The 18,396-nt window shown below is 41.2% G+C and overlaps 1 protein-coding gene across 2 annotated transcripts in view; it reads left to right on the top strand.

The window, feature by feature from the left end:
- Positions 1 to 18,396, top strand: part of LAPTM4B (lysosomal protein transmembrane 4 beta) — a 59,263-nt gene that overhangs the window by 24,585 nt on the left and 16,282 nt on the right. For both annotated transcript variants that reach the window (XM_053996805.1, XM_053996816.1), the window contains exons 3-6: positions 184 to 257; positions 846 to 968; positions 8,857 to 8,955; positions 15,522 to 15,617. In XM_053996805.1, the coding sequence (XP_053852780.1) occupies positions 184 to 257; positions 846 to 968; positions 8,857 to 8,955; positions 15,522 to 15,617 (392 nt within the window). The remainder of the gene's footprint in view (positions 1 to 183; positions 258 to 845; positions 969 to 8,856; positions 8,956 to 15,521; positions 15,618 to 18,396) is intronic.

Consider the following 18,396-nt stretch of genomic DNA (forward strand, 5'->3'; position numbering starts at 1 on the left):
TTAGGAGGTTCCCCACAAAAGCTGGAGATTTCCTCCAGCAATGCCTGAACGATGCACCTGACCCCATCTCCACCCATCTCCCACCCTGCCCTCTGAAATGCTCTGCAGAAGGGAAGTGGCAATTGAACTGAACCAAGCTCTGAATTTGTCTGCAATCATTGATGTGATGTGTCTCTTTTCCAGATATGTGCATTGCCACCGCAATTTCTCTCCTCATGATTCTGATCTGTGCAATGGCTACATATGGCGCGTATAAGGTAATTCATTACGTTTGGGGAAGACACGAATAAAGTGAAACACACAACTCCACAGAAACAAAATTAAGAAAACTGTTTTCTAACAATTGCTTCTTTACTTGTTTAGCTGAAAATTGGTAGAGGGAAAAGAAGTTGAAGAGGCAGCAGAACTGATTGCTTAGATCAGTGGTACCCCAGGGCCCCCTGCTGCAGTTGTGTTGATTGTCTGCAGTTTCAAATACGAGTAAGCTCTGGACAAATGGTGAATTCAGAAAACGGAATCTTGTACCTATCAAAGTTAAGGGAATTTTTCCCCATTCACCTCCCAAGTCTGTGGTTTGTTCCAACATTAATCCTATTAATTAGAAAGGAAAAGTATTATGTGGTTTCTAAATCTCCTAATGTATCAAGTTGTGGGAGTTGCACTGCACATATGACTGCAGTAGAGCAGCCAAATTGTCTTGGCCGAACCTTTTGGCTGAATGTCATATTTCTTTTAGCTGATTTAATACTCCATAATGTCAAATATTCATTAGATTCCTGTAGAAAGACATATATTCCTCTATTTTAACTTATGGCTGATGAGTTTCTAATTTATTTCCTTTTCAGCAACATGCAGCTTGGATCATCCCTTTCTTCTGTTACCAGATCTTTGACTTTGCTCTCAACACGTTGGTTGCCATCAGCGTACTCGTCTATCCCAGCACAATCCAGGACTACCTCCGTCAATTGGTAATTCACTTGATGTTCACAGGCCTTTTGGGGCTTTGGGGGGAAAAACTTCTATAAGGTGGAGTTTCTGCCCTGTATTTCTAGCCAGTGGTATCCTTCTCATATAGTCCTTGAGAAATTCTTTCAATCCTTGCCAGTCTGAATTCAACATCCTTGCAAGGCTACATTACTAACTTACTACAATATTTGTGAAAAGCTGAAGGAAGTTCTGCAATGATGTGAAAGCTCTTAGCACCATTCATTTAGAGTGAGACTCATATTGCAAGACATGGATGATAAATAATTGCTTTTGCATTCACAGCTATTGTGTTCATATCCAGTGGCTTATTTTTGGTACTATTTCAAGGATATTTTGTTGCTCCTTTTAATTTATTCGGTAGCTATAACACATTTAATTAGGCAGGAGTCTGATTGAGTGTATATTTGGTTTTGCTAGAAAATATTTTTGATTATGTCCGAGGGACATTTAGAGTCTCCCTTCTCGTTCTGCTTTGGCCAAATATCTATGGCCAGTATTACATACAATATGCAATATTGTACATACTGCATATGTACAAGATACGATCACAACCTCCTAGAGCAAAGACAAGAGCCCACCAGCCTCTGTCTCATCACAGGACCACGTCCCACATCCACAGGGTTCACGTGGAGTTGCAGAGCTCTGGAGAAGCCAGTTCTGCAAATGTCTCTGAAAATCTGCCTTGAGAACCTGAATACAGATTAGCTTGGCTGTGAACTTTGTTGTGTGGATGGAAAGCTGGCTGATATAAATACCAGGTAATGAGAAACAGCAGGCAGATAAGTAGCCACACAAATCTGCAGGAAGAGGCAATGTGTCATGCCAGTGAGAGGTGGGATGTATCAGGAGCCTGTTATCCTTCATCTTATTTAACACTCACCTTCATTCACAGCTGATGGTGCACTGGAAGAGAAGCAGAAGCATAAATCAAAAGATTCTCAGAGATATGAGTGGAAAAGAGCAAATTACAGCCATGGTTTGGGAGAACTACAGCTGGCACTGCCACTGCTGGAGCCTTTTGGCCTGACCTTTGCCCACAGACCCTTGCTGCTGCATCAGTGCCAGCCCTGCTCTTCTGGCAGCACTCTGGCAGCATCTCTGTGGCTGCAGAACTTCACCCACCTCCCAGAGCATGAGTTGTAACCAGATTTTACTCAGTCTTGGTCACTGTGCAAGAATATGACAGGGTCAAAAACAGGCTGGTAAATGTGCACTTAAAAGCCTCTGCTCTTCTGCTGAAAATCTGGTGCTACATTTGGAGCTGACTCACTAGAAGGGCAAAGACCAGCTGTTACTCTTGAAATATGTGCTAAAACATCCATTTTTTTCCTTGCAGATAAAAAAATAACAGGTCCTTCTGTAGCAGAAAGAGAAAGAGCAGGCATTGGAAGGGATTGGGTATGGTGCAGCAGAGCACTCTGTACTACTGCTCTGGAGTGTTGAATCTTTGGTTGCACACATCTTTGTCTTGCTGTTGTAAATCATGCTCTGGACTGGTAATGAAATGTCAGAGGTCTTCAGGAGCACTGAACTGTCAATGCCCAAAAGGGCAAGGGGGATTTCCAGGATAATTATAGGCTGATTAGCCTGACATTGCTACCAAGCAGAATAATAACAGAAGGGCTGGGGCTGAGAGGACGGTCAATTGATAATGGATTAGACCAGAAAAAAATTATTAATGACTGCCAGCACAGTTTCATGAAAAATCAGTCCTGCAGGCAAACTCATTTTCCTTCACTGACAAGATTACTGACTTCATCAATAAAGATGGGCAGGGGCATAATGGACTTTGATGAGATGTTTGACTTCACAGCATGATGCTCAGAGCAGCAATAAAGCACTGGATCAATACAGGATGTATCACATGGATTAGGAGGGGTTAGCTGGCAGACTGAAAAGGGTTGTGGTCAAACTGACCATCTGCCAGTGAGGTTCTATTTTGAGTAGAGGAAGGTCTCCAGCAATGAGCAGTAGACTTCATGCTCCTCCTGACTTCCATTAATAATGTGGGACCCCGAGAGGCACTTCACACAAGCTGATGTCAGCCATGGGAGAGCTTCTCCAGGCTCATAGTCTAGAGGGATTGAGTCCTTTGGTGGGAAGTTGTGAGCAGGAGTTTAATCTGGCTGTTCTGTGTCATGCTCTGGAAGACCCTACCCTGCATTGCCCAGACTGAGCACATCTCTGCGTTTCCCAGTACTTGTGACTTTTCCCAGCAAATTCACTTCTAATAAAACCCGTGGCTGAAGCTGAGCTAGACTGCCTGAGAACTTGAGTTCAGCCAGTAATATTGCTACAGAGACAAATGCAAAGAGATGTAAAAGCCTGAGCAACACAGATGAGCATACGGTTTGACAACTGTGCCTGGGATGCAGTAACCCTGTAAGCAGCCTAGGGATTTAAGTGCCAAAACTAGAGTCCCTAGGTTGTTTTGCTGTTTGCAAAAATTGCTCTTGGGATTTGTGGACAGAAAAAAAGAGCAATTAATTGTAAGAGAGAGGAGACTTCCCTTCTCTGTTGGTAGTGTGAATTTCTTTCATCTATTTATGGAGTCTGGTTGTAAAAAAAACAATGCTTGAAAGTCAGAGAACATGCAAAACAGTTCCTTTAAAAAAAACTATATAAAAGCTGGATATACTGTAGAATGATGAGAGACAACCAGCTTTTCCTGCTTCATTTACTGAGAAAGACCAAGAGGTAGTGCCATTAGAAGTTTCATATGCAAAATAATGAGGTATTAAAAGGCTGTTTAAATTAGATGTAAGGCATAATGCTAATGAGCAGCTGGAAGCTAGTCCAAGTTAAGTTCATTTAGAAACAAGGATTAGTTTGTATTTTATCAATTGTGTGTTGGAGATTAGTGATGGGGAAAACCTACCAATAGCTGTGATGAATTTTGAACAGTTAATGTCTCCTGTTCAAAAAAGTTCTGAAGCTGTTCTGCATCTGCTTTGAAGCTAATTATGCCTCCCACGTCTTAGCTGTGGTCCCAAGCACAAATAGCTGAACTGAAACCCCTTGTCCCTTTATTGGAAGTGCTACATCTGTTGGCATAAGGTTGTTACATTTGGTTCAGAGTAAATACATCTGTCTGAGTGGGCAGAAGCAAAGGGGAGATGTGAAGGGCACATCCACTGTTATCAGATACTCAGAGATGGGACAAGGTGAAAATCACTGCAAGCAATACCACCATAAATGCAGTGCCATTGGGGTGTGATCCCTCCTGCTGGTTTGCAAACCCTGTGCCCTAGGGTTGTCTTGCCCTCACCCCCTTTGCAGTGGTCTGCCAGGGTAGGCAGGAAACAAGGATTGTGTTTCTTTCTGGCATTCTTACAGTCTCTGTTCCTCTGAAACGGCTTTGCATTTGGGAAATGATATTTCAGGGGGCACAGCTCCATAAGGTAAATGAAAAATCACAACTGTTCTTCAAATCCATTATTGAATATCTGGAAGAAAGTTTGCATTTGGTAAGAGAATGCACTTAGCAGTCTCAGAAGAACTTTTTGTTTGCTCTAAGGTGAGAAAACCCCCGTTTCTTTAAACTTTTCAACTTCACTATTATCTGGTATTGTTATACAGTTACTTTGGTAACATACTATTGTTACTTTCACATCTGCCAGATGTCAGTCCGTGGGTGATGAGTTACAGCTACTGAGAAACTCTCCATGTACTTTTAGCAAGATGGAGAGTACATATCAATGATCTGGTCGGAGCCATAGCTGAAAATGTTGCAATTGTTGCAATTCCAAACAGGGTGTTTGGTAACATCAGTCTATACTGGCTTCTTCTTTCCTAGGAACAGTGTCTGTGGAAACTTCTTGTTGCCTTTTGATACCCAGCTGCACTCAGGTGTGCTACTTAATTGCCATAGATTGCAAGAGCATCTTAGCCTGAAGGGTCATGTAAAATAAGTAAATGTTACAAGTTTTGCATTTAGTAAGTTTTATGGTGATCATGTGATCAAAGTTTCTAAGAGTTACACTGGATATCTTGGTCAATATCATTGTCATTTAAAAAGCAAATTTTTTTGCATACAGCAAATCCAACATGTGTAAAATAAAAATCATTTTAGTTCTTGGTCTAAGCAGAGGTCTAAAGCAGTTTGACCTAAAGCACATTTCATTTAGCCCCACTAAATCTTTGATATATGGGTATTTTAAAACAAATTAAACACTTCATCTTCTGTCATCTGGTAACAGCACATGAAATGGACTGAAGCAGACGTGCAGAACAGGCTGGTCTGCAACTGAGTTATGCAAACTTTTTTTCTAATCACAGTGCAGGACTATGAGTTCATCTAAACAAAATTTCAAAGTATATTAAGTAGCTTTACTGTGGGACTGCCTGCAATGCTGCTGCCTAACAATTCAGGTGGTATCAATCATGCTTTTAAATTTATGGAGAAATGCCTAGAGAAAAGAGATTAACCGAAAGAAATTTTTCCTATAAATTAAAGCTTAAAACCAAAATATCCTTTCTGACATTTTTAATGCCATTTTATAATTCCAAAGAAGTACCACTGACTTCATAGCAGAGCTTTACAAATTCTACAGACACATTGCTGTTTCCTTTCAATTTTGTAAGACTTTGATACTTGGAGGATTGTAACTTGGAGTGACAATCCACACTGTATTTTAAAGTGTTTTTTTTGTGATCCAAGGGGAAAGAAAACATGAAAGGTCATGCAAGCAGGCTGAGGGAATGAGAAATGGCTTTGGCCTTTGTCATTTTATTCTTCTTGTGTTCATATGATACCAATGCAGTAGAAATGTACTTTCCATGCGCATTTTAGAGTCCTTTTAAGTGTCTAATAGGGTTTTGATATGAATAAGCAGTATTTTTTTTAAATTAGAAATGCATCAAGTATATTATTATGCACACAGCCCTCTCCACATCCATGACAAGGTTATAAATGACACTTTAATTATGACTTTAGCATGCCAGTGCAACACCATTGCAACTACCTTTTGTTTGTGTAGAAAATTTTGTCATGTTCTGCTCCAAAAATCACTTCTGTATTTCCAATGATAGGCTTAATTTTTCCCACACAGATGTATTTCAGTCACAGCTTCATCCAACCTTGCGCAACATCAGGCACTGATCTTTTTCCAGAAGTTGCAGCACCAAGCCTGGTGCCTGGAACCTTCCCAGCAGCAGGATTTCAGCTACTGGTCTTCCCTCAGGAAAGCAAACTCCCAAGACAGGAGCAGAATTTCTTGTCCCACCTCATGTATCCACGTCAATATTTAAGTTCATCATTGTAGTCAGTGAAGACCAGTGGTTTGATTCATCTGAACCACTCTTGGTACCTGCTTCCTGTGAGAATTAATGAGATTTTTGGGAACAGTTGCAGCCATGGGATGGGACCCCAAGGGTTGCCTAATGGCACCAGTTCCAGTGTGGTCCCTGTACCACGTGAGACTGGAACCAGTTGAGATGCTTCCTACCATCCTTCCTGCTTCTTTGCCAAAGGTGCAGGTTTCATAAATTGGTTTTCCTACTGCACTGAAGGGGTTTGTAGTTGTGACTTAAGATCAGACTGCTCATAGGCTGGCCCAGCCCAGTCAGCAAAAAAGCCAAAGGGGTTTCTTCCATGCTGACCCAATGCTCCTGGGCTATCCATCAGAGAACTGAAAGCTTTTCTCCCACACAAGAAGCCTGGAAGCTCCAGAAGGGACTGACTTTGGTTTTCACACCCTGCACCGAGATCTCCCAGGCAGCTGTGCATGGGGGTAACCATGGCATGGGTGCAGCACCCACCACCTCGCTGGGGCTGCTTACACCTCTCATCTCTTCAGGACAGAGAAGCCAGAAGGCTGAGCCCAAAGGGGACAAAGCACAGTACTTGTTCCTCATGTGCTCTCCTGGCCTTGCTGAAATATTTGCTGAAACACTGGTGCTGATATAAGGGAAGGCCAGGCACTGCTGAGCAGCACACCCTGCACCAGATTTGACCGGTGTTCATGGCTCCAGCAGATGTTCCTGCTTTTCAAGGAAGTGGGAACTTTCTAGGTCATTTGCCTGCCCTCTTCTTGCCTCTGTGCAAATCCCTTTTGAGCTGATGTCTAGAAACAGCCCATTAGATTATGTCCAAAAACACAGCATGCAGTCATCCACTCTTTGACCAGTGACTGGTTCCTAAAAAACAGGTTCTTCTTTGGAGAACCAAAGTCTTAATAGGAATATTTTATTACATTCACAAACTATTTTGATTGTTTTTTTAATGGTAGATCAGTACTGAAAAAATCATTCGGGTACAGATTTACTGTAACTGTCCTTTACTGACTGGACTTTCCAACTTCCTAACTTAGGGTGTCCCTTCTGCAAACAGGATGGGAGGTTAGGGCATTAATACTTAAATTTTATGCATATAAAGTTTTTGTTTAATTTTTCAGTGAATAATTTCTTTGCATATATTCTTGCTTTCTTGGTCTCTGGGTGACTGGATCCTCTATATTTAGAATGACCTTCTGTGGGAAAAAAAAAAAGCAGTAACTTATTGAATTATAGCAAGTTAGTTCCCTACAAAAGCTCTACCTCGACAAAGAAGATAACATGATAAAAACTTCAGTCATGGAATTCAGTACAGGAACAGAAACATTGCTGTCAGGAAGTGGAAAATGTGCTTATGTAACATCTATCTGCAAACGGTTACAGCTGCTGTTGATGTTAACCACTCTGAACAGTTCATGGAAGCGCTAAATAAAGAGCTATTCTCAGTAGCAGCTGTCCAAAAAAAAAGATAATTTCCTGATGCACTAGGCTGACTGCTGGAATAAGGGTTATTAAGGGGTTACTCTGGATTTACACCATCATTGCCAAGAATACAGTTATAGCTCGGTCTAGTTAATTGTCCTGACAAGGATGCAGAGCTGGCCTGGTTAAGTAATTAGACCTGTAAGGAAAAGGGAGTTGTGTGGAAGGAACTATTGCATTCAGATATAATGAGCTACTGTTGCAGTGGAGTTATCTTTTGTGGAGAACAGCTCTGTCTGTGAACAATGGTTTATTCTAACTGGAACAGGAACTTGTATCTTGCAGTATTTCAGAACTATTTGGAACATTCATTTCAAAGGGCGTGGAGTTTTTAAGCAATAAAAAATACAGTAAAACATTTTTCGGGGCTGTTTTTCAGTCACTGATCCTAAAGAGTTTCACAGCTCTAAATCACTAGAGCCTGTGCTAAGCAGGAAAATTCATTTTGTCACCTCTATTTCTTGTATGTAAGAGAAGGGCCTGGGGCAGATTTCCACATTTCAGCTTGAAATCATGAGGTGGCCCTGTGTAGGACCCCATGACTCCATGGGACACATACTTAGCAGCACTAACAAGTGCTCCTAGAGAAGTTGTCCAAATTTTGCCAAAATAAGATGGAGTATAATAGACTCAAGGTATTTTGAAATGTCCTAAAATATTAGATTAAAGGATTATGCAGTCCAGTTTTTCTTGCTTTGACTTTCTGGAAAGAGCTGCCACTGTTCTTTGGCAACCAGTGCCAGTGTAATGATTACTCAGTAAGTATGAGATTTGCTTGCAATTTCCCATGGTGGAAGATTTCCTGCTGCAAAGCTGTCAGACTTCTGCTAGTTTGTGTCAGGTACAAACCCAGTGTGCACCAAGGGAGAGCCCACACCACATCCAAAGGAAAAAGCAAATCCCTCAGCCCTCCAGGGAGCCTTTGACAGCTGAGTGTTCACAATGCCTGTCGTAGCCACATGTACTGAAACTGGTTGTTGGTGGGGAGAGCTCCGGATTTAGTCGATCACAGAAAGCTTTGTAAGCTGTTAATTATAGAATGCACTAGTTGAATGGCTCTTAAATGACTTCTGAGATTGACTCACAGTGTTTTGCTTATTTTTGCTTATGCAGCCCAACAATTTTCCCTACAAGGAAGAGATTATGTCTGTGAACCCTACATGTCTGGTTGTGATTATCCTCCTTTTCATAAGTATCATTTTGGCTTTCAAGGTAAGTGCACTGTTGTGTATAAAGTCCGCTTCTGGTCATGGGTGGGATGTCCCTTACTGGGAGGTCTGTCTTGAGATGAGTTCTGGATAACTACACCCCCTGCAGCCTGATACCTATACAAAATAGGGTTATAGACATCATGAAAAAATTGTGAAGAATCTCATAGACAAACACGTGAACATATAGTCCACAATGGGGAAGTGTGATGCTTATAGGAAGAACTCATGACTTATGAATCTTTGAAGCAGTGGACAAGGGAGACTCTGTTGATACAGACTTCTGGTGTTTGCAGAACATGTTCGGCAGTGTGTCTCATGAAAAACTTTAAAAACCACCCAAAGATGTGTAGGGAGAAGAGAAAAGGTCACCTCACTGACTGTAGCTAGGGAATAGGGAATAAAAATAAATTATCAGTCTTTCCAACACTGAGACCCATGCAGCTTGGTGCATTCATAAGAGATCTGGGAAAGGAAAGGAAATCTAACAACATTTTTTTTGCAATGTCATTCAAAATATGGAAAATAATTAGCCAAGAAATCTTTGCAGGAGAATCTCATGGGATTAACTGACTGAACAAGGAAATAGTAGAGAAACTCAGTGGTAAAAAATTCTTAGTAGTGGGCACTGAGGAAGCATGCTCTTGTTTCACCAACACTGCAGTGGACTGCAGTAAGAATGACCACTATAAAAGAGGTCTTGTAGCTGTTACAGATGGACCTGTGAAAATATTAGCTTAGCTCATTTCTGGTCAAACAAGTAAATCAAATGCTAAGAATATTAAGAAAGGAATAGAAAAACCAAAAGTATAAATTGTATAGTTTCTTAGCCAGTTCTTTCTTTCTGGTGCCCTGTCTCAAAAAGAAATTTGTACAGCACATAAATAAATCCAAGAAATCTCTCTTGGGAGGAGCACCGTAAAGAACTGTCAGACCAAGCAAGAGAAGGACACAGGGAATGAGAATTTATTTGCAAATCTAGTGGGTGAGAGGTCTGGAGGTAGCAGGTACCAGGCAAAGAGGAGATGGAGCATCACCCAGAGCAGTTGGAAAGGGCTCATGAGAAACCATCACATCCAGGCTGACTATCCAGTGTAGCAGCCCCCTCCTGCTGTGGGTCAGAAGTTCAAAAGGAGCTCAGAATAAGATCAGACAAATTAATGTAGGAAAAACAATCACCTGTGGCTCCAACAAGTACCCTGAGCTTTGGAGCTCTTGTAAAATATGCTGGTGTTTTTGCCCTTTTCTTGCACCCTTCTATGAGTTTCTCACAGCACAGTGCTGCTGGTTTTGTATTTCTTGTGTGGGACTTTATTTCAGATTAGTTTGCTCTCTCTGCAAAGCAATTTTGCCTTAGATTAGACAAGTCCCAAAGAGTCACAATGACACCAAAGATGTTGCTTCCAGACAACGCATTTGACAACATACACAGGGAATGTTATTGTGGCAAAAGAGGTAGATTAGGTTATTGAAGCTGCTTCAAAACTGGGTTAGATTAGGTTATTGAAGCTACTTCAAGAAACCCAACAGATAGGGTGTATTAAAGTGCTGTTGGAAGCTATGCTCACTTTTTTTCTGTGATTTAGCAATAGAGTTTAGCTTTCTGGCCTTATATGTTCACAACCATACAGCTGATTTTATTTGCACTTCTAAGAAATATGTGTGAATTTAATAAATCCATAGATTTTCCAGGTTCCACACGGAATGTGTTCTAAAAAATTTCTCTGATGCAACCAACAGCTTGTTTTTACCCCACGTAGGTCTGATGTTTCATTGACTTAAGTATGTCAAGAAAGCTTCAAGCTTATTAAAAAAAAAAGGCAACTAAATTGGAATGGCAAAAATGCTTACTACAGAGACAAGAAACCTAAGAAATCATTAGTACCAAAGACTCATTTTAAGTGGTGAAACATGTTTTTTCCAAGAGTATGTGTGGCTCATATAATGTTCATTCTAGCAATGTATTATCATATAAATGAGTCACAAAAAATGTGACTTACACAGAAACACATGCTAAATTACAGTTAGCATTTTCATTTGAATTTCTTACGTTTCCAGAAGAGCTGCAATGCAGATTTACAGAATCTGCTCCATCAAATAAAAGCTGAACACACACAGATGCATCACATTTCATCTCTGATAGACTTAACAGATGGTACCACATTTATATATTGAAACTAGAAAGGTACTGTGTATAAAAAAATATGCCTCCTCTCCCTCTGGAGTTCAACTAGAAATAGGGAGAGGAACCAAAACATTGTGACCTAGGAAAAGCAACAGTAGGAAAAGCTGCATTCAACTGGTGGGAAATACAAAACTGAATTCCTCAGAAATATTTGGTACTATGACACTTTTGTTTTGGGTGAAGCTACATTCAGAGAAGATTACTGAGCAGAAAGCAAGATTATGCAGTATTAGATGCTGTATTAGATGGGTTTGTGTTTTGCAGTCATGGGTTTGTGAAAAAGAGAGGGTGGTAAGAAAGCCAGCTAACCACACTCAAGCATTTGTCTTTTTAGTTATTATCATTTACTTGCATCTGAAGCACCTAATGGGAATTTCAGGTGGTTTCACACAGAACACTTTTCAGAGTAGACCAAAACATTTTATTCCATTCACTGTGTTTGTCTAGAAACTGAACTGGAGTTGCATACAATGAAACATAGATGTTTCCTATCAGCAGAAATATATGTATATACATGTACACAGGACTTCAAATTTTATATAGCCAGCACAGTGACTTTTGAATCGTGTCCTCTGCAGCTGGTTTGGAGAAGAGAGCCTTAGTTTCCTCTAGCCAACCCCAGCTTCTGAGACAGAACAATTGAAGCTTCAACAGGGGGAAGCTCCTTAGGCACAAATGAGCTCAAATGAGTACAAACATAGCAGATTAAACCTTTTCCCCAGGGAAGCCCAAGCACTCTGCAGCTTCACAGTATGGCCTCTTCCTTGGCCTTTTTCTTTCTGAACAGTAGGTAGGAAAAGGTAGCTGCCAGTGGAGCAGCCAAAAATTGTTCCAGTTCAGTGAGACAGGCTGGTCTTCAGCAAACTGAGTATTAGCACTGTTCTCCATAATATGCCTGTAAGCTGCATGTACAAGTTATTGAGCCCAGAGATGAGACCACTCTGCATGTCCTGGTGTCCTCAGCAGATGGGAAAGGATAAGAATGAAGTTCTGTGTTCACCCTGAGAGATTTGGCATCTCAGCCCAAGGGCATTCTTCCTGGCAGGGGTAGCCCTGACCTGCAGCACATCACCTGGCATCTGTGGCTTTCCTGCAGGGCTGATGGGGCAGCACCTGGGACTATGAGCACAGCCCCAACAGCCAAGCTCTGATCCCCACTCCCAGGAATGGCCAGTACATAGCCACGAGGTTGTCCCCTGTTCCACAAAAGCCTAGGACAAGTCCCAGCACTGATGATGACAGGATACTTATGGGAGAATAATCTCTAAAACAGGGGTCAGTTGCTTTAAATTGCATACCTCAGTGTGTGTGACTGAGCCAACAGCTGATGTCCTGGCCCTGTAAGGTGCCGTATAAAGTGTTGCAGACCAGTGATTTGGTTTAATATTATTCTTTCCAATTACACCATTTCTTTCAGTTCTAAGCAGTTGTTCTTATACAACCCTTTTATACTCACAAGATACACATTCTAGCGTGCTGAGAAGATGGATTTAATTCCAGATTTTATCATCACAGCAACTCATTGTTTCTCTTTCTGTAACACCAACATGGGAAATACATGTGGTCAACTGGTCTGCCATTAGCATCCCTTTGAAATCTTCATATAAATTTCAGTTTGTGTAGAAAACTTTATCTCATTTTCACCAGTTACTGAAGCCCATCCCAGCTCTGTAAACAGAAAATTCAAAGCAGCTGGGGAGTCAAATGGGATTCAGTGCAGGCATCTGCTAACCTGAGGGGGCTCTGTTGGTTTGTGGTTTTCACCCTGCACTTGCTGCCAGTGAGGGGTTACCCAGAGGGCTTCTGTGACCCAGATCAGCACAGACTTTCCCTTGCTGTGTTACAGGAAGCATCACAATACAACAACCTCTAATTTCCACAAAGATGCTGGTCAGTCTTCTGGTCAGGCATCTGATGAGCACAGTTCATTTCTGTTGTTATGCAACTGAACGAGTGTGTCTGCAACAGCAAGAGACAGTGTGACAAAGTTTTGTGGGTTTCAGATCCTTAGGGTCTCAAGTAATTTCCCACCATCCAAAGGGGAAGACTGGAAGCTGGCTAGAAGTAGGCACGGTGCCTGTTTCTACATTCAGCCTTTTTACACACCTTTCTCGTGGTGGTTGCCTGGGGCTGCCTCCCCCAAAAAGTGTCACTGTCTGTCACCAGTCTGTGCTGTGGTGGGCAGGAAATCCACTCAGGGTGGATTTGGCTGAGGGAGTTCAGGCCTTTTATCTAGGGCCAGTTTCAAATGTGAACATTAGTCTTCTGAGATAAAAATCAATATATTTATATACTGTGTGTCCAGCCACACATTTTAAAGCAGTATTTGAAACCTCAGCCAAGTCTTTCAGGAAAGAAAATTGGTAACTGAATCAGGAGCCCCATTTAACAGTGCAGCAGTATTGGTAGAAAATAATTATTCAGAATGAGCTAAGTAAGATTACAGGTTGAAGAAAACAAGTTTCTATGACTCATGGTTTGCAGGCCAGCAGCACATGTCCAAAGCACTTGGACAAGGACATGCTCCGAGCTGCTGCCACTCTCCCCCCTGGGTTGGTCAGTGTCTCGGGGCCAATTCCTTGGTGTGTGCTGGCTGATGACCTCCTTAATTCAAGGGACAGACCTGACCCACGAGAAACAGCTTGTACATGCAGAGCTAGGGTTCAGAGCTGGGAAAGCTGTAGAGGTTCATTGTGGGGTAAAGTGGGTTTTGTTCACCACATGGAATGGGAGCATTAAAAAATAAATCTCCCACTAGCTTCTCCCAGATAGGCTTGTATTATCCAAAACAGGGCTTCCCTCACTTTGGATTTTGACAGAAGCGGTATAGAAATAGTCTTGCAAATAGGTAGGCTTAATGTAAAGCGTTTCTTATAAAGACAGGCTGTGTCCCCACAGAAGTGTACTATATTCAGTGTCTGTTCTGCATTGGCTCTTATGCCTTTCCTAGGCTATAGTATCTGAGCACTGAAAGCTAGTGAACTACTTATTACCACTTTAAATTAACAATGACGTTTTACTTAATTCTGGAAAAGGTGCAGTTCTCCATGTATGTGCATTTATTTACTTGTTTCATTAGCCTGGGGTAGGTTTGCACAGCCCACAGCTTGGTCTGCAGAGCCTGTCTAACCTTCCCTTGGGATTTAGCTCACTCCAGAAGCCTTTTGCTCTCCCCATTTGATGGCCAAAAGTATTGTCAAAGTCTGCAACAGTTGCAAGTCAATTCAGGGTCTGTAAGGTGCTTAGAAAAAAGAGGAAGCAAATTTACCAGATTTTAGCCAGCTCAGCCCTGGTGCAAAAAAAAACTTCCTGATTTGCAAGCAAGCCATCAGTCAGTCACGTGGCATCCTGAAAAACACAGCTCATGTGTGTCAGCTCTGGAGACAGAGGAAGCACAGGGCAGCTCAAAGGGATAAGAGGCTTTTGGAAGGCCATCAGTGCAAGTGAGTCACAAAAGTATGACTCACTCAGTGAGACACACATGCAAATTCAGTGCTGGCAGTTTAATCTGCATGTGTTAGGTTTATGGAAGAATTCTGTGCAGACCTACTAAGTAAAAATATAAGTTGGGCACTATCAAAACACAAAGGTCTCCTCATCACCATCATGTGTGATTACATGGGTGTCTTGTTTGAAAGCAAACAAAAGGAAAAACTCTAACCTCCAACAATGGGAAGCAGAAAGCTCCAGAGAGAACTGCTTTAATCCTGCCAGCTGTGTTACTGACATGCTGCAGATCTGACTCCAGCTTCTCCATATCTTCCTGCTTCTTCCTTCCAGTCACTTTGCTCATCTCTGCTGCCCAAACTGGAATCTCCCTCATGGGCTATGAGCATTTTGCCCAACCAGTTAAAAAAGTAGAGACAAGTAGTTGTTTGACAGGAAGCAGTAGTACCCAAGCTCCAAGAAGAAAACCAGTGAAGTTTATGACTTTGCAGTAGGTTTGTTGCAGCTATTACAGTTTTTTTTTTTCCAGTGTAAAAAAAAAAAAGCAGTATTTTTAACAATGTTTAAAATGTCAGAAATAACTTTGAATGTCAATAAAAGCTTTTACTTTGGCAATTTTCTCTAGTCAGGCACCCCAGACCATTCCAGTCACATGGAATATATTGATTTAATAAGCCCCCTTTATATATTGAAAGCCACAGTAAGGTCTCCCCAGAACCTTCCCAATTCCAAAGAACCCCAATGCTATCAGTATGAGGAATGACACTGGATTACTTACAGAGCCCCCAGACATTCTCACAGTCACTGCAACCAGGGAGGTGACTGTCCCACACTTCTATCATGCTGATGTTAGTATTTATAAAGAATGGAAATGTTCTATCAGAAAAACATCCATGGCTTATTTTCTGCACAGGGTAATAAATCCCTTTTCTTTGCAGGGTTACTTGATAAGCTGTGTGTGGAACTGTTACCGATACATCAATGGCAGAAACAACTCGGATGTGTTGGTGTACATTACCACCAATGACACTGCGGTAAGGATGGTAGATGGCAAACATCTGTGTAATGTTATGCATTTAAAAGCTTTATTTTATTTTTATTTTACTTTATATTTCTTTAGTTAACTGCCTTAATTCCTTTGGCTGTCCTCATCTGTTGTTGATGTTTGGACTTAAAACTCTGGGGACTGGCGTGCAATGGTTGCAAATCACATCTATTGCTAAAATGCTGGTGTTATTTTATGCATAATATCTGTTAAAGAATCTGTGTTATCAGATTATAAAGTTTATCAGTATATCAGTATAAACCCCAGGAATGACCCTCTGTGTTCTGAGAGTCCTGAGCTCTCTAGCTGTGTGATGATCTGGACTGTGGAGGGACTGATTAGGACTCAAGGATTCTATGGTTTACACCTGCTGTGAAATTCTGATTTATCTATAAAATTGTGATTTAGGACACTTAACATCTGGTGTAGTGCTTTACAAACTCACAGAGAGGAGCTAAAAGGCAGCAAAAGTTCAGTGATTCATTTCCCAGTGCATGATGGGGTTTGTATGGTAAGGAGACCAAATGAAACAAAGATTGTCATGAAAGAAATTAATAGACAGATTTTAACCTCAAAATATGGAAGGCATAGGTTCACTTTATAGTAGTTTAGTGCTTACATGATGCACATGTGCAAGACACAGATTGCTAAGCAATGTCTTGCTTTTTGCAGAAGGCACTGAAGGACTACGGGAGGAAAGGGTCTCTGGAAAAGAGCCAGTTCTGTTTGCAGTGGTGTTGCCATGGAGCTGCTCAGTTCCACCCAAGCTACACTCTGGGGGCTCTGTGCCAGGTCAGCCCCTGGGGTGACCCAGGGCTGATTTAACAAGGCTCTTTACACCATTTACATAACAGAATGAGAGCAGCACAAACTGGTCCTCTGGATCATTTGGGTAAAATCCCAGGATTGCTTTCCTCAGGTTTTCCTAACTGTGGGTGGTCTCCACGCACAGAGGTTTTAGACTGTCAGCTATAATCCTTTGGAATGAGTGATTCCCGTGCAGCCACAAGGGCTTAGAAAACCCATCACTACTTTTACATGAAAGATGTAACTCTTGCATAGTTATTTGTCTTCTCTACCCGAAGCTTTAAGAAAATCATAAGTTTTATAGACTATGATCACAGCTGGCAACCAGGACATTTAAGAATAAAAACATGGATTTATTGAGAGCTAAGAAGTATTACCATTTTCTGTATTGGAATCTACTTTGAATAAAATGAGGAATTTTATATGAAATACTTTTGATAGCTCTTTTGTTCAGCCTGTAGGTAATTGTAACTCAGCTTCAAACGCTGTTAACTCTACAACCCACAGAGCCAGCAGGCTCAGCAGTGGGAGAGTGTCAGCTAGATTATCTGGGAAACTAAACTTATTTTTTAAAAGTTACACTAAAACCACCTGCTTCACTGCTGCCTTCATAAAACAAAAGACTTTTTTAGAGATGCCTGGCTACCAAAGCTCTTCTCAGTACTTTTGTATTTGGTAATTACCAAATGTTTCTGTGAGAAAAGGAAACCCTTTTATCCCATTCACAGATGACATTGTTGGACTGAGCCTTTAATTTAACTTTGCTTTGCTCTTAGAAGACATCTAAAGCAAAAGCAGGTTGTGAGCAAGGTTGTGCATTCCTAGCTAGGGCTCTGACCATTGGACTCTTCTTCCTTCCGCAGGATTTACACTTCTTTAGTTTTAATAAGGTGAGAATCTGTTCCTGTAAGGTATGATGCATCTTTCTAAAAAAGTTCAGTAAGATGACATTAAATGAGGAAGAGCTGTTTGGGAATTTATTAGCTAACCAAAAAAAAAAAAAAAAAAAGCACTCAAAAATTCCTGTTTTTGAGTACAGAAAGGCTCAGGAGAAAGGCAAGAGGAGAGTACTAACAGCCTGGGTTTTGAATTATGTATTTGAGGTGGAGGCAAGCTTCATTCAAACCCATGTCTGACTACTTCTTTCTAGTCAGGTTGAGCACCTTCACCCTTAGGTGACTCATTCCCTATCCATCTCTTTCACATCCTTCCCTGACAAGCTCCATGAGCACCCACCAGCCCAGTGCGTCAGCACTGTGAAAAAGGAGTGATGTGCTCCTGAGCAGCCTCTTTCTTTCTTTTGCTCTTTACTGGGCTTCAGAAGGAACGACGGTATGTGGGGTTAAATCCCCATCATTCTGCACTGTGAGTCAGAAGACAGTTCTTCCCTCCCTTCACCCCCTGAAATCACAGACTTAAGAAGGTTATCTTTTTCTGCATCTATGTCTGCATTCCTAAACATACACAAACCCCCCTTTCCACATGACTAAAAAAATGTAGGTCCAACACTGTTGGTTTAAAATGGTTTCAAAATGAAACATAAAAGTATAGGGCTTTGAAAGTGAAATACTGGGGACCTCTGAGAGTTTAGAGCTCTTGAGGAAACCTTACAAAATTTTGAAATGCTGTGATAGGTCACTACAGTCTGTTGAATTGTGTAATATTCTCCCAACATTCAAGTGTACTTTTGTATTAAAATGATGGTTTTTTATTTTTATGAATTCTGGAAAACTTCTTTCAGCAGGGCTTCTTCATACCAATATGCCTTTAAATCATGAGCTACCAGTTTCTTAAAAAATATGAGTCAATCTCTGCCCTCTTTTTTGAAATAAATATGTCATTTTTAGAATCAAACCTGCTACCTGAGTTCCAACAGAGCTGCAGATCATACCTTCAGGGTACGTTCTCGTCTTCAGGGATGTTTTTTGATATGTACTTGTCATCAGCATTAGCTAAAAGAA

Source organism: Vidua macroura, chromosome 1 (assembly GCF_024509145.1).
Source record: "Vidua macroura isolate BioBank_ID:100142 chromosome 1, ASM2450914v1, whole genome shotgun sequence".
Lineage (NCBI taxonomy): Eukaryota > Metazoa > Chordata > Aves > Passeriformes > Viduidae > Vidua > Vidua macroura.